General features: G+C 44.6%; 1 protein-coding gene across 1 annotated transcript in view; it reads right to left on the bottom strand.

Moving 5' to 3' along the window:
- Positions 1 to 360: 360 nt before the first annotated feature.
- Positions 361 to 22,144, bottom strand: part of CDH4 (cadherin 4, type 1, R-cadherin (retinal)) — a gene marked incomplete at its 5' end in the record, with an annotated part of 41,609 nt that continues 19,825 nt past the window's right edge. The window contains 7 exons of the mRNA XM_009071027.1: positions 361 to 634; positions 2,022 to 2,186; positions 4,026 to 4,165; positions 8,572 to 8,805; positions 9,865 to 10,098; positions 14,362 to 14,504; positions 17,815 to 18,068. Of these exons, the coding sequence (XP_009069275.1) occupies positions 428 to 634; positions 2,022 to 2,186; positions 4,026 to 4,165; positions 8,572 to 8,805; positions 9,865 to 10,098; positions 14,362 to 14,504; positions 17,815 to 18,068 (1,377 nt within the window). The remainder of the gene's footprint in view (positions 635 to 2,021; positions 2,187 to 4,025; positions 4,166 to 8,571; positions 8,806 to 9,864; positions 10,099 to 14,361; positions 14,505 to 17,814; positions 18,069 to 22,144) is intronic.

A 22,144-nucleotide genomic window follows, 5' to 3' on the forward strand; every position in this document is an offset into this window, starting at 1 on the left:
TGTTCTAAGAAATTCAAGTTAAGACAGAGTGCCTTTCACTCTCTTTAGTCATAAAGCAGGTAAACGAGCAATATCCCAGCTGACATTAAAAAACCAAACCAACAAAAAGAAACCTGCAGCAGAGACAAGTGTTCATGCGAGACAGCTCAATATTCTAAGAAAAAAACCAGAAAGGAAAAAAACAAGGAAAAAAAAAAAGAAACCTCCTATAACACCACTAAAAATAACAATACAGTCAGCAGGGGATATTAATTAAAAAAGCTGCCACATCTGTACAGTTCTTGCTCCTGCATCGGCTCTTTTTGTTAACCTTGTCGTCTGTGGGTTTGTTTGTTTGTTTTCTAAATTCTTTTTTCTTCTTTTTGTTTTTTTTTTTTCAAATTTTTTTTGTGTCAATTTTTTTTTTTTTAAATAAGATGAGGTCAGTTTAATCTTCCTCTCCTCCCCCGTACATGTCTGCCAGTTTCTTGAACCTGGGTCCCCAGTCGTTAAGGTAGTCGTAGTCCTGGTCTCCGGAGCTGGAGGAGTTGAGGGAGCTGACGGAGCCTGCGGTGGAGCCGCTGCCCTCGTAGTCAAAAACAAGCAGGGAATCATATGGGGGAGCTGTGGGGTCATTGTCTGCAGCACGCAGGCCCTGGGGGGGCAAACACAAGGTGTTAATACCTACCAGGGGGGTTGGATGGTGCTAAGGAAAGGTGTCGGGGCTGGTGGGATGTTTGGGATCTCTGCAGCGAAACTAAGAAGATGATGAGAAAATGAGGATGCACCTCCGCGTAGAGATCTTCCATCTGCCCCCAGCAGAAAAACCCAGTAACTCCCACTGCCTCTGAGAAAGAGTCAGATTGAATGGGAGAGGAGTTATTCCAAGAATCTAGCTCTAGATTTGGAAAGCTTTCTGTTCTGGCTAGCATGTCCTTTTTGGGATTGCTTGTTGAGGTTTCCAGCTTGGCCAACGAAAGAAGGAACAGCATCTTCCTCTCCTACCAATAACCATTAGTTTAAGCCTGATAATTTTCATTTTTTTAGGAAAACAAAAAGTGGGAAAAAAAAGCACTCCTAGCAAAATTCTGCAATTAGGACAGATGTGGGGTGTGAAATCCTGGGCAGAGGGTTGGGAATCATTGCTGCTGCTGCTGAGCGTGGTGGCCACGGAAATGGCCTCGGGATATGGGGAGAAAGAATTGCTTTGCTGCAGCCCAGAGTCAGGAAAAGCCTGGTGGAATAGACCTGCAATAAAGCAAAATGTTCCACGTTCCCACCTTCAGAACCCCCAGCCTGGGGAGATGGAGCTGTTTCACTGCTCTGAACAGCAACCAGGGCGTGTGTGAGTCTTCATGTGCATGGATGTGTGTAAATGTGAGTGAAGAATGGGCAGGAATAAAGGAAGAAAGGATTTTAATGATGAAAATGAGAAAAAGCACAGCAGGAAATGCATGTAATAATAGAATTAAATGGCTGTAGCATTTATTTTTCTGACTTAGGAAACGGATGGTGTGCTTTGTCTCGGAGGAAATAACGCATTGATTGGTTTGTAACCACTCACTCACTCAAAACTAAAAATGAGATAAGAAATACCAAACGGACAGATATTTGTACAAGCAGATAAAGGAGCAGTAATCTAACATAAAATAAAGAAACTCTCTCTGATCTGAGATGAGTGTCTCTCTCTGTGCTGCAAACTCTTTGAGGCTTTACACCAAACAGAGCACAGACTGCTGAAATAATTACAAGTCCAGGAGCCACAAATGGCTCATTCTGCCTGGGTGCTGAAAAGCATGGTCTTTGGGACATCCACAAGACAGAAATCTCGAGCTTTTTACTACCACTTTGACTTTTTACAGGTTCAATGCCTTTATTAAGCCAAGTCCTGCTCCCTTTGCTCATGCCAATCTTTCCCCTGGCTTACATCAGACTTGTGGTGTGAGCAATAGCATCACTTGGTCCTTGCAGCCAAGGAAACCTGACTTTAGCTGGCTGCTCAAGCTTTTAAGATGTGACAAAGGACACCCTACAGAACATACCTCATTAATAAAATCACCAATATCCCCTGGATGTGGGATTACTGGTCTTATAGGATACTGTGGTTCAGCACCAATAGGTCTTTCATCCACCCTTCTGACTCCAGGTGTCTTGTTCAGCACGTGATCCATGGTCTCTGGCTGCTGGAGCTGGCTTAAATCATAATCCTGTGACAAATAGGAAGGCAGAAAGTGAAACCAAGAGCTTTTCATTCAGATCACTTACTCACCCAGAGTGCAAACAAGTCAAGGGGGCTAATTCTGTTTCAGTTGAAGTTTGATGGCAAATCTTATCCCTGGATGTGTAGCACCTAACTTAGAGCAGAACCTGACCTCTGTGCAGCTCATAAAATTGCCTTCCTAAGACTGTATCTTATAAGTTAAATCAAGTCTACAAATATTTTCTGAATATTTCACTCAGCATCTAAGATTTGGGATAAAAACCTTGGCCTTTGTTTGCATGTGCATAGGTGTCTGCATAACTTTTTAATGAAACACAGCATAATGGAGAGACACAGTGTTGGTAGACATATTATTGCAATTACATTTCTACAGAAGTAAAAACATTAAAATGTGTATTGCATTTATGCATGTAGGGCCTTTCAAAGTAATTATGTTCTTTTTGCTTGTGAAAAATCCCAGCAGAATAGGTTTCTATCACGGAATGAGAACCAGGTAATATTTCATTAAAAATGTATTCATGTAGGTAATGGTGTTTTGCTGCTCTTCCTTTGCTGTTATTTTTAACGAATCCTTTCTAAAATATTTAAGCCTACAGTGTAGTTGCCTGAAACCAGATACTTCAGCTAGCTGGAATGCTTCTAACAGTACTTTGTTCTACCAGTAAAACTATCCTTGTGCTCAGACGAGGATGATTGAATCTCCAGGAGCAATATTTATAAATAACTTGACAGTGACAAGAAAAAAGAAATGCTAATTGTGAGGATTTTTCTGTGGAATAAGAACTTCTCAGGTTTTGGGTGAAGACTCTGCCTCAGCTTGCCAAGGCAGCTCTCAACAGGTTTCTCTTTGGATGTCACCAGGACCAGGATGTGCTGCAGTGGTTTTGTGGGCTCCTTAAGCACCAGCCCCAACCCTGACCTTGAACCAACTCAACAAGCAAGAATAAAGCCATTACATGGTGTACAGTCACAAAATTTGCATGCCCATCATATTTCAGAGTGTCCTAGGCTCTTTACTTGTGTTGGGCAGGAGTAAAAAACAGGTGACTTAAATATGAGTGACCAAACTTTGCTATTTTAGCAGAGGAAATAGATCCATAGCAGAGGAAAGGCACATCCCAGGAGTGCAGGCCAGGGAAGTTTTCATGCAACATCAGCACTGGTGTCTGTAAGAAGAACCACCACAGAAAAGCTGACGTGTTCAGGCAGCCTGTGGCTCGGGGCTCTGTCACCCAGCAAAGCTTTGCCACTGTGCACTTCGTGGTGAAAAAGAAAATCCCCAATCTGTTTAGACATTTCTCAAAAACTACATCCAGAAATTAAAAGAAATTAAAGGCACTTTAGAGATGATTAAGTAAATGTAGGGAGAGTCCACAGAAGCTCAAGGCTCAAGCAAGTCAAGGCCTGTAGCCACAGGGCTGGGGAGTGAGGTAGCTGCTGGCTGATTTTATGAAGGTCTCTGATAGGGAATGGCAAAATACACAATTTTAATGACTGAAATAACAGAACGTGACTCTCAATGGATTGATTTATAGTCCTTCCCCAGGAAGTTGCCCAGAGGGGAGAGCAATCCATGTGGCATTGGCCTCCTGGCATGATCCTGCTTGCATGGGAGGGTGTCCCAGTGACATGCTAAATCTCCTGGACCTTCTGGCTCTCACCTATGCCCACACCACACCAGGGAAGCCAATAAAGCTGTCTGGGTGTAAAACAAGGGGAACACAACTGTTTGCATATATATCAGTGAAAACAATGTGGTTTCTGCCTTTTTGAGAGTATAGATTGCACAGCTGCTTCTTGGCCACAACCCAAGGGCTCTTCTCACCTGGTCTTCCTCTCCACCTCCCTCTTCATCATACTTCAGGATGTTGTCCCTGACGTCGTCCTCGGGGTCGATCAGGAGCTGCTTGGTGTGACGTTCCTTCTCCCGGCGCTTCATCCACACCACGAACAGCAGGACCATGGCTGCAGTGGGGAAGAAGTTGGGTCAGTTGGGACCTCCCACAAGACCAGGCTGCAAGTGTCCTAACTCCTCACCTGCCTTCATCCACTATGGAGAACCTCACTGGCTTCTGGTACGAGCAATAAAACGTTATCCTATGGAATGTTTTAATTTTTAAAGGAGAGATCAGTGAGAGATGTAAATACTGTGACAGACCTCCACTGCAAACATTTCTCTAAGAGTTCTTTAAGATCCATCACTGATGCTGATTGAGCTGATGTTTATCAGGAGTAAAACACACAATCAAAGGAAAAGCAAACAGAAAGTGTGAAAACTGCAGCTTTCTGAAAATATTTGATCTAAATCCTGAATTTTCAGGATAGATTCCCACCTTTATTTTATTCAGGGGCATAAAATAAAGATGAATGGAAGAAAGCTGCAGAGAAGGAAATGGGTACAGATACCAAATACATGTGCACAAGGAGCTGTTCCAGCAGTGTGACACAGGTTCAGCCCATTCAGGTCATGAGCCCTGACTGTGACAGTCACTTTGCTGTTGTCTGCAGTTAGCCAAGTAAGACTGGGCTGGGTAGGCTGCACAACACAGGGTCCTGTAATTCAATTTGGACTCCCTCCTATTCTTCCTTGGTCCACGAGGGAAGCTCTTTAGACTTCCGTGATCACATTAGTCAGGATATTAGCACACACATTTGGCCACTGACCTGCAAAGCAGATCTCAGATCATCTGAAATCCTTTCAGAGAGCAGGGCTAGCTTTGCAAAATGACAGAGAGCAAATCTGGTAGCACACAGCCAAACTCCTCAGGCATCAGCATTTGCATGCCAGGCTTGGCTAATCTCTCTCAGTACAGTAACAGGGAGAGATGAACAGTTCTTGAATCACGAGAAATTTTTCCCTTCTTAAACAAGTTTACCCACAGGGAACATTGGCTCACTGCTCCAAAACCTCACCCTTCAAAGGGCCACCCGTGTCCCAGGGGCTGTGTGCTCCCTGGGAATTACTGCATGGAAGTTGATCTGGGAACTTAAGTCTCCACTGACATAAGGCAGCTGGACTTTGTCTTCTTCAAGAACCTGTTAAGATATTCGTTTTCATTCTTGTACTCAGCAGTGGCAAATAATGTAATCAAAAATGAAGTTAAGCCTGGGGAGCTGATGCATTTACACCTCCCAGTGTCTGCTTTCCTCTCCATTCTCCATGCAAGCCTCACACCAAGCTGCAACAGCAGCAATCTGCAGGAGAAGGGAGCGATGGACAGACAGTGGAGATGAAACATCTGGCCCAGGTTCATTTCACCTGGGTCAACCCTCAACCCCCAAACCAATGCAGCCAACACAGGCAGGATGTGAGATCCCAACGTTTGTGGGTTTTAGCTGGGACCAGACCCAGGGGACAGGGATGGACAGCCCAGCCTGTAGCCCCTCTGTGGTAGGAGGATCTGAGTTCTTCCTCCCAGCACCAAAGTGTTTGTACCCAACAGGAATTGAGCGAAGTGAGGACTGGGCAGCTAATTACTGCCATTGTGTGCCAACTGGCGACCATCCCTGCCTGCCAGCTAACAGAATTGTTTCCAGATAGTTCAGCATTTCTTTAACACTTATCCCAGATCTATTCAAAGGAATAAAAAAAGAAAAGGAAAGAAAATGTAACTCTTATCTGCAATATAAAACCTCAGCTATTTAGCAGACTATTGAAGTCCTTTTCTCCTTGTTCCTTTTCAAGTCTCTCACAACAAGATACCTGACTGGTCCACAAAGACAATATTATAATGGCTACCAAGGTTTATCTTTTTACTTCCTTTTTTTTTTTTTTTTTTTGCAAATGATACTTTTTCATGCACTTGTGGAAAAAACTGTGCCATTAACGCCTTTACAGCTACCTTGGAAAAAAAAAAAGACCTTCAAAGCGTCAATGGTGGATGTAGTGCACTCTCCTTCCTTTTATTCACTCTGCAGAATGGGAAGTGCTATTACTGCTGTTAGACCCATTTTCACTCTGCATGTAGTTTTCCTTGAAATCTATTGTCTTCACCCTTCACAATTTTTTACTGCATTGCTCTTCTAAATGTGTTATTTGTGCAGCTAATACATCAGATAGCAAGAAGAAAAAAAACCCCTTTGAGCAAAGGGAAAGGCAGAAACCTCCTGCACAGGACCAATCTTGGATCTGCCTCCTTGCTGCTTCTTCCTTTTAAAGTCATTAAACTTTGACCTGCTGACTCTAAAATGGACAAATAGCACACAAAAAAAAATCCCACATCTTCTTTTTTTTGAGCCTATTGTTTAGAGGTCATGATACGAAACAGACAGAAAGGAAGCAAAACACTGGAAGGATGTAACTGTAAAACTGCTCCTTGCAAATTACATTTTTCATCACTGATACAGTGCTTTGCAGCTCTTGAAGATAAAAAAAAAGTCAATTAGAATTACAATGAATGTAAAAATAAGCTTTTGTAATAAAAACCGTAATTTAAAATGGGATAATGTATCTGAAAATGGAAAGAGGAATCTCTTAAATCAAATGTCCTTCAGCTGAAGTTAATTTCAGTCAATAGGATTTTCAACTGTTTTAAATCGCGTTTTAGCACTGGATTTATACAAGAGCAGCAAAAAGGAGACCTGTGTTTAATCACCTCTGTGGCTCCAGTGGAAACCTTGAGCCCTGCAGACCTGCACACCCCAGGGCACTGAAGGTGATGGGGCTGATGACCACCACATCTTCAGCTGGGTGTGTGACTGCAGTGCACAGCCCCTGGTTGGACAGGGCTTGGAGCAACCTGGTCTAGTGGAAGGTGCCTCCATGACAGGGGGTTGGAACAAGATGAACTTTAAGGTCCCTTCCAGCCCAAACCAACACATGCCCTTGCTGAAGGAAACAGCCAAAACATTTTGATGCTGGGACTCCACACCCAGAAAAGGACAGGAATTGCACATTGTGGCTCGATGCTTCCATCAGCTCACATGTGCTGGGTGAAGAGGGAGGTCTGCATGGCTACAAACACCTGATTTCTTGCTTACTCTCTTTCAGGGAGGTGGTGGATTCACCATCCCTGGAGGTTTTCAAGCTGAGACTGGATGTGGCACTTAGTGCCATGGTCTAGTGACCACGGTAGGGTTGGACTCAATGATCTTGGAGGTCTTTTCCAACCTGGTTGATTCTATGATTCTATGATTCTCCAGCTTATTTATCTGATTGATAAACAGATCAATTATACACCAATACATTCCCATCACTGGCCCAGGAGGGTGGATGTTTGCCCAGGGATGACCCATTCTCTTAATGTACCATATCATGTCCCCATTAGGTGACATTCGTAGCATACGTCGCCCTGTCTGCTCTCTGCTTAAACACATTGGGAGCAAATATTAAATGTGATTTAAAACCATAACTCCCATTAATTTTAATGGGAGTCCCATGGATTCATCCTGTGTTTCTTGATGAGTATTTACCTCATTGTTCATTTCAGAGCTTGGTTTTATGTATTCCAACTGTGCCAACTCCTGCTTGAAGTTATAATGATATAATTTTTATTTTCAAGAATGTGTACACAGTTATTGGTTATGCTCATGGAAGCTCAGGTCTGACAACACTGCTGGGCAAAAGGGATGGCCAACCCTTCTCTGCAATCCACCCTCCAGTGCTCCTGACAAACTGGGGAATCTTCCTCTAAAAACACTCACAATCCTCCATGACTCTCCTATCTGTTGTCATTTTACAAGGAATGAGAATAACTACTGTTCTTTTCCTTGGACCAACCAGAAAACCACAGTTATGCACTAGCTCTGTGAGGAACTATCCAGACTCATAACCATTGCATCTTATACTGGGAACCAGTATATTCATAGCCAGCCACAGGATTTTGGATGAGCCCTTCAACCTTTTCCTGCAAAATGTGGAGAATCCTAGCACACTCACTACCTACAAGATGCTGTCAGGTATAAGGATGTTTGTAAAGTTACTGGAAGTCTTAGAAAGACAAGTCCAACACAGGCAGAGTATGTGCTGGCTCATTTTGCTGATGCTGCAGTGAAGGAGGTTCAAATGCAGATATGTGAACCATCCCCACAGCCCAAAGCTCAGGGATCTGTCTGCTGTGTGGAGCTTGAAAAATACCAGGGATAGAAACAGGACAACAAGGAACAGGCTAGGAAATGTGAAGGAAGGTAGATTCAGAGTAGATATTAGGAAGAAATTCTTGACTGTGAGGATGTGAGGTGCTGACACAGCTTGCTCAGAGAAGCTGTGGCTGTCCCATCCCTGGAAGTGTTCAAGGCCTGGTTGGATGGGGTTTGGAGCAACCTACTCTCATGGAAAGTGCCCCCGTGACAGGGGGGGGGACAAGATGAACTTTAAGGTCCTTCCCAACCCAAACCATTCTATGATTTTATGCAGCCCCTCTGGTACTTACTCAGTAAGATGATGATGCAGATCAAGATGGCAATGATGGCCCCTGTGCCCAGCCCTGCAGCAGCCACTGCCCCGATGGTGGTGCAGTCGCCGTTCTCATCGCAGGGACACACCTTCACCTTGATGACAGAGGTGTTGTACAAGGGGGGGTTTCCTGAGTCTGTCACAATGATTGGCACATCATACACACCTGCTTCCAGGTACATGATTCGTAAGCTGAGCTGGGCGTAATCACCTGGAGAGAGCAAGACAGACAGATGACAGACACCGGTGCAGCCTCTCAGCCATGCATGTGCTGGCTCCTTTGACAGAGCTCTATTCTGAGTTCTGAAGAAGAGGCTATCAACAACACACCTGGGCAGAAGAGCTTCAGACTTCTTGGCCAACAATCAGCCTGTGCTTTGCAAAATATTGTGTGTTTTCATTGCTGCACTAACCTACCTTGATGCCATTTGCAAATCCATTTGCATGTGTTCAAAACAGCATCCAATGCAAATAGTAACACATGGATAGTAACTCTCTGTGGCTTGGATGCCTCTGGCCACTGTGCAGGCTCAATACTCACCCACCTTCCCACCTTGGGAATTTTTGGGAAGCCTGTTGATGACAGGCTCAGCCAGGTAAACCCATTGTGATACAAGTGTTGTGGGACTGAGCCCCAAGCTGTGAGGGCATAAGCCACAGCCCCTGACCTAGCAGAGGGTGCCAGCCCTCGGTGAGAAGGAGCAGTTTGGAAACCAAAACCAGCCCATAGCTTCATGATATTTTCCATCCGCTGCTGTAACTACCAATAAGCAGAGCAATTAGGGCCATTTGTGGTTTCACGCTGCAATATAAAAATCCTTCACATACTGGTAATCTTCACACTTACCTAAGCCCTCCTGGTTCCATGGTAAATTAAAAGGCTGCCTTTATGCAATTATGGTCAGAGAAATGAACATTGATCCTGATTGTGGCTTATGACAATTACACTGGAGGAACATAAGGAAGACTGATAATAGCTTTTTTCCCCTTGGCCATTATGGGTGATTTATACTCTGTTCACTCCTGATAACTGTTCATAATTATGAACTACATTAAAAAAAGCCAAGTGCCAAGGCTCTTAGAGTTATGCTGCAGGTCTGATACAAATCATTTCTGATTAACTATCTTGTCTATAATGTCAGCCATAATGTGGTTTAAAAAATAAAAATCAGAGGAAAAAAAAGGAGGAAAGTTTGGAAGTTGGAAACCGCACGTGGGCTCATTAGTGAATCAGAGCCCAAATGTCCTCAGGATTGCCTGCCCCATTTACCATTCAGCCGTGTTATGGTCCAGTTCTTCCTCACTGCAGATGGCACACTTGGCAGCTCGAAGACGAAGGGCCCGACGTTTGGATCGATGTCAGCGTCCGCGGCTGTTATGTTGATGACATTCAGGTTTGGCTTTTCACAGATCTGTGCCTCCTTTGGCAGGAGCTCAGGAGCATTATCGTTGATGTCGATTAGGTAGATCTGCAGAGTGCCAGTGCCACTTGCAGGGGGGATACCTGCACGGGAGAGGCAGAGTCAAACATGGACCTATGACCATCACTTGAGAAGCAGCAGGATTGACCACACCATGAAGCAGCTCCCATTGAGCCTTCCAATATCAATAAACCAGGATTTTCATCTTCCCTCCTTGGCCCTTATTAGGGACATACTGCACTTTCATGGTCCCTTGCTTTACGAGGTATTATTAAAACTTCCCCAAGCCTCCTATAATGCTGCTGTTTTTCACTCTGCAGAACATGGAGGTTGAGTTCTGCAGATCTGTAGCCTACGGCTATGTCCTTAGTCGAACTAAAACCACAAGCAGGTGATGCCAAGCTGCTCCTGCAAATCTTGGCAATGGCTATTTTGAAGATGAGAAACCATTAGAAAGACAGCTGACAAGAGGAAGAAGAGGGTTTGGAGAGGATAAAAACCTAAGCAGTGTAATCCATTGGTCAGCATTGCATGTACACTTGCTAGCCAGTTTTTGGATTTGCTAGACCATTACACTGCTTCAAAGACAGTCCAACTCTCCAGCACATCCCATATCCCAGTTTTAGTGGTGAAAGGTCCTTGCTCGAGGCCTATGTATGAGCCAACCATCACCAAACACATTGGGTGATGTCACTAACCCCCAGCAGCAGTGTCATGTCCCAATATACAGCTCTTCATCCTCTCTGTGTCTGTCCCAATGAGCAGAGATGCTGCAGCACAGCAGTCCTGGTCCTCCAGCCCCTTCTTGACAGACAGTCACATTTGTCTGACTAATGGCCACTTCCACAAAGTAATACCTGCCCTGGCAGGACAGAACAACCTTCCCAGAAATGGCACAGTGTTTTTCATTTCTCTCCCCACACATTTATCTGGCAGCTCTGTGTTGGCTTGCCCACCTCCTGCCTCCCTTCTCAGGCAGTGTTGCCTCAGCAATTATTTTGAAAGTTTATATTTTCAGTCCTGGCTCTTCCTCCCAGTGCTGGACATAAAGCTACACAAAACACTTCCCCACTATGCTTCTGCTTCTACAGACTTTCCTTCCTACATTCCTTTCTCATTTCTGCTCCATTTCTCAAGGGAGCCTTGAAAATTCTGAGGGAGTCCTGGAAATCCTTCTTTCATAGTTCCTACACAAGCTCTTCAATCACTGATCTCATCCTTTCATCTAGTAAGCATGGGGTAGGTCTCCCTCTAAAACAATGTCTTTTGATCAGCTTTGAAAGCTTCTGGAGAGAGAGACAGCCCATCAGGATGCTGAGGCTGAACACGAAAACTTACTTTTGGGACCAAGCAAAGTGTTTTTGCTGCTTTCACATTACCCAGAATATCTTCTGGGATAAAAGCAAGGCACCCATTCTAACCTCTGAGATGGACTGGACCCAAACCAGCAGTCCTGAGAGGCACTAACTGGCACGTAGCTGAAACAACCTGCAATTGCTGCACATACAAATGCAGTTTTGTTGGCCCACTGAGTATTGTTGGGCTCTGCATCCTGGTATTTTTGTCTCTTTGTGTTCTTGAGTGCAGTTCTGGAGCAGTTTCGGGAGGAATGAAAAGTAAACAACTTTTTAAATGTCCAAAAACTACAAACCATGGGACATTTCACATTATTCCAGCTGTCTTATGTGGACAGAGCAAGGATGTAGATAGAGCAAGTACTGCTGTACGAAGAAAAATCCTTGGACTTTATGCTCAAGAGATGAGGACTACAGTAGCATCACTGACTCCAGTGGAGAAGCTGGTTTGATCCCTGAAATTAAGGCTGAAATACTAATGACAAAAGAAATAGGAACATACAACCTCTACATCTACACTTAACTGTTGCATTCTCCATCACTGCCTTTCTCACAGTGCTAGTGTCTGCAAAAAGCAAGGTATAAGGTTTTCATGTTCAGCTGCAAGCAGGAGTCATTCCTGTTCTGCTTGTGCAAAAATTTCTAAGGAACTTGGGCCACTGTCCTGACAAATCATGGTAGAAACGAAGCTGTGCCAGCACCTTCTCATCATTGAGTGCCTGCAGAAAAGCAGAAACACACGTGCAGCCTGGTTTCCTACAGCATTGGGCCCCAAAGGTGAGCTCCCATGGGATACTCTGATATTGAGGAAGGAACAGGACCCTCTGTCCTTTACACATGGAGTCACTCTCCCCTACTCAGCTCCCTATTTCATGAAATTTGTTGCAATATTATACATTTCAGTTCTCAGCTTCCCTGTGAGATTGGCTGAAATTATCTGAAAGGTTCAAATACTGCCAGGCTCCACACTTGTGTAGACAGTGTGATCTGAGAGATTCTCTCTCCTGGGAAACCACGTTAAAACTACGCTGTTGATTAGGATTCCCCTTTTACCCTCTTTACATTGCAGCCAAGACTTTTCTTAAAGTGAATATCTTCACACTGTAGCCCAGGGAAAGAAAGAGAGCATGTCCGAGGAGTATTTGGCTAAACTTCTTCTTTGTCATGTACTGAGAACAGCAGAAATAACTTCAAGCAAAAAGGATGCTGCTGCTTCTTCAAGAAAGAAAGAAAAATCCTCACCAAAACCCTTGACCCAAAGCCTTTCTTTGATGAGTACGTGATGCCAGAGAACCTGGAACTTGGGAGAAATGTGGAAAGAGTCTATTAGCCTAGATGAAACTTAGCTGTTATCCTAAGCACTCTAGACAGAATTTTAAATAAGGTGTTGCTTTATGTGCATTTTAATGGCTGCAATATACCAGTGATAGATTAATTTTTCAGAATAAGGAGATTTATCTAGGTCCTCACTTTCTGAGCTGCTGAATGATGGATGTGGAGGTGCTGATGCATTGCAGAATCAGCACCAAAGCCAAGGAAAGGGGTTAACTCCACAGCACATTGTACTAAGTGCCCAGGATTTGCAAGGTCAGATGGTGAGGACTGGGTTGTTGGGTTCAAGTCCAGCCACTGCTTTTGTGAACAGCCTTGGCCAACTCACTTGACCTGTTTTATCCTGCAGCTTTTGCAGATGAACACCACTGGACCCCTTTGAGGATATTTTGGATTTCGCTGTCCCTGCTGCCTTCATGGGGGTGAATCTCAGGATGAGGCTGTGGGAAGAGTCCTACCATTTGTAGCACAAAGAAGGAGCAAAACATGCTTTTTGGTGCAGCTCCTCAGCACTGAAATTCTTCCATGAGTTTGCCTAATCCCTGTGACCCAGGATGCAATGACTGAAGTGAAGATGGAACCCCAGAGGAAGGAAGTTTTCATTAGTCCTGAAAGCACCACCATATCTGCTCAAACTGGCCATGGCACCTCTAGCCTGAGGAACGACAAGATATAACACAAACACTGCTTTGAGAGCACCTTCAGGATATGAGCAATACACTTGGGTGCTCACAGCCAAGCAGTCTAAATTGTGCTGCTGAAGGATGGCTCTGGTTTGAGTGAGTGCAGAGGGAAGGGTGGGTGAGGGGGAGGAAGACCCTCCTCTTGCCCTGCCAAACTACTGAGCCCTTCCTTGACAGAGCCTTTTCCAGCAGGAGAAACTGATGAATGAAATACCAGCATGGCCACATTTAGGTATGGTTAGCAAAATTCACCAACACCTTCTAATCAGAATTAGGAAGAGAAATGCAGGGCAGCAGCAATGGACTGCTTGCCCTTGACTGAGGCCAGCACTGAGGTCCCCAGTGCTAATTTGACTGAAAGCTCTGAGTGATCCTTAATAACTAGAGAAGAGCAAGCCTTTACAGGACTTCTCCGAGAGATCTGACTGGCCTCAGTGGCTGTGGTAATAAAGCACACCAGCATGCAGATGCTCTGATGATGGTTGCACATTTCAGGAACAGCAGTGGCCAGAGAGTGATCAGCTCTGGTGACAGACAGACACCTTTCATGAGAGCCACCACAGTTCAACAGATGGGCTTATACCCTCCTGCAATCCCCTGCAATTATTTCTGGTTTCCTGATGGAAGGTTTCCTGAACACACTGATCAGTACCTTTGGGACGATTACCAGGACCTGTGTGCTCGGCATCCCTTGGAGAGCACATCCCTTTGGCATTTTTTTAAGTCCAGGCTACACTGCTACACTGAACTCCCCAAATCGATTTTCCATTTGTCCTCCCTTTCCTTTAATAACACTCTCCGTATACGGTGCACATTTAATTTACTCCAGCAATTTCCCGTCCCACTTTCACATTTTTGACCATAAAAACCTGGAAAAAAGATAACTTATACTGACAACTCTGTCAGGGCATCATTTCTCTTAATGCATCACATTAGAGTCTTATTGAAGCATGAACAATGTGAAGCCTGGGCTCACCGTTGTCAGCCGCCAAGAATGTGGCCTCGTAGACATTATTCTTAATGTAGTCTGACTCTCGATCAAGGACAGCAGCAGTAGTGATCTGACCATTTGTGGCATTAATGTTCAGCCAGTTTGCAGGATCTGACAGCTTAGAGTATCTACAGAGAAAGGAAATAAATACATGGCAGTCTTTTCACTGACATAGCCTTAATATTGCTTGAAATACAGTTTGTCTGGACTCCTGACCCATGATTCGAAGGACCTTTGGATAACTGGTTTTGTTGACAAACACAATGCTAATTGAGTAGCTGGGTTTTGACCTTTACAATTATTCAATTTCTTTCTTTTGAAAGGCTTTTCTTTCCACTAAGTGCCACTTACATGCCAGCTTCCTGCTGCTAGGAATGGACAGAGCCTGAAGTCTGCAGCCAAGGAGAAATGGAGTCTGCAATGACCATTGCATTTATAGGCCTGAAGTAGGGGATGGACTCCTGCTCTCTCCTTCTCCTGATCTTGTCCTTCCTAAAATAGGTCTTGCTTTAAAGTCAAGGATATTCTTGTATTCTGCCTATCACTAATAAAACCCAGTTTGGGAATACCACATTGGAAGAAAGGCAGTTTTCAGGTCACTCATTTGTATCAGAATCGAATCAACACCTTGGGGACACTGCAACAGAACTCAGAGCTGCATAAAGACGTGGACCCAAGGGTGAAGAATTTTTACTTGCATCTGAAGTAGCAGGGAAGATGACCCTATCCATCTGGGAACAAGTAAACCCCTTGGCAGCCCCAGTGTGCCCAGGGCTGGAAGGACCCAATGGCAGAGTCAACTCCCAATTACTCAGTCAACTCACAGCCCATGTCTGTTCATGTCCTGTGCAACTAGTTGTGAGTACGTTTTTTTTTTTGGCAAACTTTTTCTATGTTCTCCAGATCAGTGTGTTTTGTTCACCTTTCTCGCTTGTTTCCTTGCTTTTATTTTATTCATTGCTTTTGACTTCTACCTCTCAGTTTTGCACAGTTTGAACTGAGATGGACCATTACGACCCAAATGAAAGCTAATAAATGGCCAAAGTATAAATTACTGAAAGAAGCAAACAAAAGCTGAGCTTATTTCATGGGTAACTCAGACCTGCTGATAGTTTTATATATGCAGGTGAGAGCACTACTGGCTCCTGGTGAATATCCCTTTCCAGAAATGGGCTGTTTGAAGCAGAAACTCAAAGGGAAACTTGAGCTGTGTCAATCCATGTGAGCAGGAAAGCAACACACAGTTGCACAAGCCTCTGCCAAAAGAAAGAATTACATTTCATGGAGCTAGACTCTTTGGGATGTTTTCATTTCATTTTTATATCACTGCTGTGAGGCTCCTGCCCTTTCTCTGCTAAATGACCAGGATCCAGTTTCAAAGCTGGCTTTGTGAATGTCTCTGTGGCTAATGAGGATAACTTGAGGTGTGACATTGGCCATGCCAAGCTGTGCTTAACTGGAGATGCTCCTGCTTCCTTATCTTGTGTTTGTTAAAACTCTATTTCATCAAAGACTGTTTAGAGAGAGGCTGAAAATTGGATGCAAGGCTCTAGCAGCTGGATCAGCTCTGCAAAGTGCTTATCATGGATCTGTAGGCTTAGCTTTTTGGGTATCTTTTTTTTCTAACCCACCAATGCCAACTGTGAAGTAAAAAATATAATCTCCTTTGCATAGCCCATAAAGACAGGACCCAAAAAATGGCCCACTGCTTCTTACAAAGCTGGGGCATTGGCTATGCAAAGGGAGAGAGATTGTACTGGGGTTTGAAAATGAAGTGCTGGTACACACACACAAAATGTGTGTTCTGGAAGCCCTAGGAAAGAAACAGTTCAAGCAACTTGCTGTTCATACTCCCAGAAAGTCTTACAAGACCCTACACATGCACTGTGCAATGACAGGAATGGCAGGTGCTCATTTGGATTACAGATCACCCACCTCCACCTCAGAGGGAGTACTCAATCAGGAATGAGCTGTCCTCTCCTCTGAAAACCAGCCTTGGTACAGACATCAGGGAAATAAAGACCCTTCAAAGGCCAATATTTCAAAAATAACATTAGAAAAATGGGCTTGTTAGTTGGAATGGTCTCTCTTCTCCAAAGTCACAATATCTGTCTAAAGACAACAAGATGAGGCAGTGAATAAACTATCATTTTCTAGACCAGACAGCTCTGTGCCAGGTGAAATATTTCAAACTCTTCCTGACACAAAATGTCACAACTGATGTAAGTTTAAGTGGCCTCAGCTGTGGTCACGTCGTATATTCAAGCTTTGCCAAAAATACTGCAGTCCTTACAGACTGGGAGTGAAGAAGAAACGAATTTCTGTGGATGTAGAAGTATCCAAGAGCTGGAAATGCATTTCCTGTCTGCACAGATGGAATTGAAAGAGTTGTGAAAGTGTCACAAGGACTCTCATTTTCAAACACAGTTTTCTGAGAATTATTTCCCAGTGGGAAGGCATCTGAGTTGGGGTCCTGGACTATGGATTCAGTCCCCAGTCTGCCCAGGTGGGGCAAAACTCCTGGTCACAGCATGGACTGAAGTGATTTTAAACTGCCTAGATCAAACATCTGATTTTTACATGGCTAAAAATTTGCCAGCTGAATCCCATACATAGGGAAAGCAACTAAGGAGAAGGTTATGTTTGGCAGCTGAAGGGATAGGGAAGGTCAGAACAAATCCCACTTACTGGGAGGAGGCAAGGGCTGCTGGGGTGTCTTGTATGGACTGGCATTAGTGAGATACAGACCAAGTGCAATGGCCTGTGAATGGGGGTTTGACTGCTCAGGCAATATGACACCTTCAAACCTGTCCAGCAGTTTGTGTAACCACACCAGCCTTGCTCTGAATGGACTGACAGCTCCTCTCACACTGCTTTTAAGCAAGGTTCAACCTAAATCCTCCGCAAGCAACACAAGGCATGATTAAATATCTCAGCCATTCCCTTTGAAAATCCAGGCCTAGCCCTTTCTGTGCCTCAGTTTCTCCCTATAAAACAGAAATAACAAAGCTGCCTTTTTCCAAATCTCTGTGTTTATGAACAACACAGGACAGAACACCCTGGACAAGGCAGAGACAAAGAACTGGGTACAATGCAGCCCTGACCTCTGTCACAATGCAGGGACTCCTTGTCATCTCCTGTTTTGTCTGAAGGTGTGATCTGCCCCACTGCAAGCCAGAAATATGGGATCTAACTCTGTCTGCCCTCCCAGACCCAGATGCTCAGAGTCTGGCATACCTGGAGTGAGGAGGATAGCAAGTTTACAAGACTGCAGGATACTCTGCAAGTGCTCAACTGCAGGTGCCAGTCCCTGCCAAGCATTCTATTCATATCACATCCATTAGTTTCTGAATTAGCTTTCAGCTGCTTGGTTCTCCAAGCTCCTGCAGTTGAATCCCCCACTTGTACAGGAGCTCCCTTGGCTGCCTGGTGTCCCACCTTACTGCCTGCTGCATGAAGCGATCAGGATCCACCGCTGAAAATGTTGTCAGGACTGTCCCTGTGGGCACTCCTTCCTCCAGCCTGATTAACTTGTGGTTCGTGGGGAAATATGGTGCTTCGTTGACATCTGTGACTGAAATGGTGACTCCTGCTGTTGACTGGAAGGACATCTGGATGCCACTGGCCAGAGGAGCTTGGTTTGATACCATCACTGTCAGCATGAAAGCTCTGTTCATCTCGTAATCGACTGCCTAGAACAAACAAACAAGCAAGTATAGAGCCAAAAAGAGAGAGAAAAAAAAAATCTACCTTCTGGCTGAAAGCTGAGAGATTAGAAGGCAGATGATTTCAAAGTCATTGCCTCATCCTGTTTCCTCCTGAGCTCAGTTCTTTTGAAGGTGTAAGTCCAGACCAGCTTCAATCCAGTGGAGGATTTGGCCTTCCAGTGTTTTATGGGTCAAATAGTTTAAAAAGCCCCACAACATAAAAATTCCAAACAGCAGGGAGGATTTACCCTGTGTTTCATTCCAATGCTGTGTGGTTTCCAAAAGAGAACCTGCCTGTGAGCATGGACTGAACAAAGCCACCCTGGGCTGCTCTAATGCAACAGGTGGAGCCTGTTAAGAGGGATGGGACAGGTACTTAGCAGCAATATTAGCACTGAAAACTGCTGAATATGTAACTGGGATGGTCTGTGTGGACTCATGAGCCTGAAGCAATCTTCATTTTCCCTCTTAAAGGAGTTTAAAGGCAAACCTAGAACTACCAGGAACAGCACCTGGTCTGGCTAAGCAGGTGGTCCTTCCAGTGGGAGCTCTGGTCTCCTGCAAGGTGCCTCGTGATCTCCTGAGATTCTCTGCACACTCCCACAGCTGAGCTCTGCTGTTGGGAGATCACAGATCCCTTCTCAACACGCACATGAAAATGATGCGTCTCAGGAACCAGCCAGAGTGAAAAGCCTCTGCTGGCACAACTGACTGAAACCCAGTATAATAATAATTTCTAAGCCATCCCACTAATTATTATGAGGGAAGTTGCTAATCATCTGCCAGGGAGGCTTGAGTTATGCAGGATCACACCTCTGCTTGTTAAAAAATGCTTTGCCGTGATTTATAAATTTAGAGGCTCAACCATTCTCCCTAATACCTTCTCCAGAGCTGAGTCTGCACAGTGTAACTCACAGTGTAAAGCACTGCAGTTACACCGACTTTGGCAGGGCTGGGCTGATTTACATCAGCAAGATGTGGCTGCCACGTCCTGTTTAAACCCCAGTATTGTCAGGAGAGAAATCAAATCATAGGAGGCTACACGAGAGAAACAAATTTCAGGGGCAAAAGGTAAACCAGTGGAATCTCTATTCGATTGAAGTGCAAATGTTCCCATTGCTAAATGGTTTCCTGACAGGCAGGGCCAACATTTAATAAATAAAAGGAAGCATAAAGATTCCCAGTACACCCACCCGCGCTGACTCACGGACTTGTACCGCATTCAAAACTGATGCATGGTAAAAGTTCCCATTTAGACACTATTCAAGGCCTTGAAACAATTTGACTAATGCATTTCCTCAATTTCTTTTCACACCCTTCTCATTTATATTCCTCCAATCTTCACTCTTTGTGCTGTTTTCTTTCAAGGCTGGCCTGTTTGTAACCTGCCCACAGCCACTCTGCACCTCCCTCCCCACAGGGCTCAGAGGGAGCTGAAGGGCTGAGTGTGAGGAATGATGTGGAAACTGCCTGCTGATGATGCTCAGGACATACTGACCACACACATCTCTGCTAGGATGTGTGGTGTTTCCCCTCCTCACCCTGCCCCAACATCTAGAGCTGTTCACTCAGCTTTCTCCTCTATCTTCTGCGAGCAACAAAACCAGAGTTGCAGAAAAGCTGTGTGGAAGTTGGGGCTGGACTGGGATCATCCATCTCACAGGCTGTCCTGGTGGTATTAGTGCCCACCACACTTCAGACTGCAAGAGAGAGCTGATCTGACTCCATCTCTTCTGTGCCCATCTGAGTCCTGTATTTCACACATTTTGCTGAAAAAAAGCCCATGCTGTCCTGGCAGTGTTTGTGCTACTGACTCCCATGGGACAGCAGCCCCTTGCAGCAGACACAGTCCAGCCCTAAGGCAAAATGTATTTCACACCATAACAGGCAATTTCTACCAGACCAGTTCATACTTCTGCTCCCTAAAACTGCCTCCCTCTGAGGATAACAGTGCACAGAGCACTCTGTGTTCTTCACACTGTGCTAACCTCTTCCACCTCCCTGCACGTCACTGAAAATGCTGCATATTGGTCATCCAACATGGCTTTAGGGACATCTGGGACAAGGATGTGTTGGACTGTTGCCTACTTTTCATTTTCATGTCCAAGAAGGACTTGACATGAAATTAAATAGCAGCACTTTTGCAGATACCTCTTGTTGGATGTTCAGCATCTGATCTGGCACAAACAGCTGTGATGTATCCCCATAGAGATGCTGCACATCCTCCTTCACCAGCATCTCTGGCCTGGATGCAGCAGAGTGCTGCTGGGGGCTTTCCATGTGTTCTCCTTTTCTCAAGGTACTTTTAACTCAAGTGAACAAATTTGCCTGATGTTATTGTTGAGGCAAATAATAACTGAAGCTTCAGCAGCATCTCCATTATAAATTCACAGCTCTGATCCATGCAGAGTTTCTAATAACATTTTACTTAGCTGGCTGCCACAGGGCAGCCACTGCTGCTCCAGGAGATTGTCTTCAGACTCTGCAGTGTCTCATCTGAGTGGGAAGTTTCTCTCTCCCCTTGATCAAGGCTTTCTTTGAAGATTAGGGTCTTGCATGGTTATGGAAATGGTTTCGAAAGGCAAGAACAGAAAAGAAAAATGTTATGCTTTTGGTGATCAGACTGAAGCTGCAGATGGGGTTTTGCTGAGGGCAGCTGCAAAATGACCACCATGAGCATCTTCTGAACTCTAAGGGGCTTCTTGGTTTGGAAGCATTTCTGGCCCTCATTTCAGGCCCCCAAAGTGCTGGTTAAGCAGTAGGATTCTTCACAGAACACCTGTCCCTGTGCTGCTGCTGTGACTGCCATGGCCCAGATCCAAAGCCCTTGGCTTGAGGCAGTGGGGAGTTATGTATAAGGAGCTTTAAAGAGCCACATGAAAATCCAGCCATGCAGGGTCTGTTCATTACTTGTCTTAATTTTTTACCTGTGTTTTCAACCTACATCAGTGATCAAACCAGCAAGAGACTGCTCCCACACCACAAAGAGCAAGCTCTGACTGGCCACCCAGTCTGACGTGCATACATCCCTCAAATCTTTAAGCATATTCACTTATTAACAGAGAACAAAATATTTCAAAGGAGAAGGTGGAATCCTAAGAGTCTTCCCTTCTTCACCATGAAAATTTAATCACAAGCAATTTCATTCATTCTCCTTGCTGAAAATACACCAGAAAGCCTTCCGGCTTGAGAGGGGTAGGAAACTCTAGGTGCCCATGAGGATCAGGTGAGGTGATATAATGAAGACATCCAATGCAATTTCAAGCTCTGAACTCAGCTTGACAAGATCGGATTTCCATGTGGTTCTCTGCATTGTGATCACTGTGGGTTACACAGCAGTGGAAAGTCAACACCAGCATCAATGGTGTCTTGACAAATCTGCCCTGCTTTTTGCCTGCAAGTTCTGAATAAGGGATGGTTCATTATGCACAAGTCCTTGTGCAGCAGTGATGATCATGCAAATCCCCTGTTGTTCTCTTTGATGTGCCTTTAAACTACAGTCCTGACACTTTGCTAGATTAAGAATAAGGGGTCCTCCCTTGCTTGCAGTGAAAATGTTGGCATTTCAATTTCAGACTGGCTGCTGATGACAATGGAAGTTAAATTCTTGCATTTCACTTTGTTGATTGTGTTCTGCTTAAAGCAGAAAATATATGGATATGTGTATACTTACACACATATATGCATCCACATACACATGTGTCTAGAGCTACTGCTAAGCTTGAAGAGGTTCCGTAATGTTGCACCAGGTAAGGCTGTCAACCATCATTACAGAGCAATAAAGAGTGATAAATAAAAGGACCCTGCTGAAATACCATCTGGCAGGTAAGCTGATGTCTCCCTTGAAGTTCCAGGGAAGGAGCATCTGCAGGCACACACACATAGCCTGAGGGTCAGAGAACAGGACAGGCTCACAAGCTCACACGTTCCTACCAGCAGAACCTCATTGGCATTTCACTGATGTCATTTTTCCTAAGACCCAAACTGTGCACATTAAGAATGACTGCAACTTGTTTAGCTAATAAGAAGGATGCAGGGCTCTTTTTTTTCCCCCAACACAG

Source organism: Acanthisitta chloris, unplaced genomic scaffold (assembly GCF_000695815.1).
Source record: "Acanthisitta chloris isolate BGI_N310 unplaced genomic scaffold, ASM69581v1 scaffold20953, whole genome shotgun sequence".
In the NCBI taxonomy this organism is placed as follows: domain Eukaryota; kingdom Metazoa; phylum Chordata; class Aves; order Passeriformes; family Acanthisittidae; genus Acanthisitta; species Acanthisitta chloris.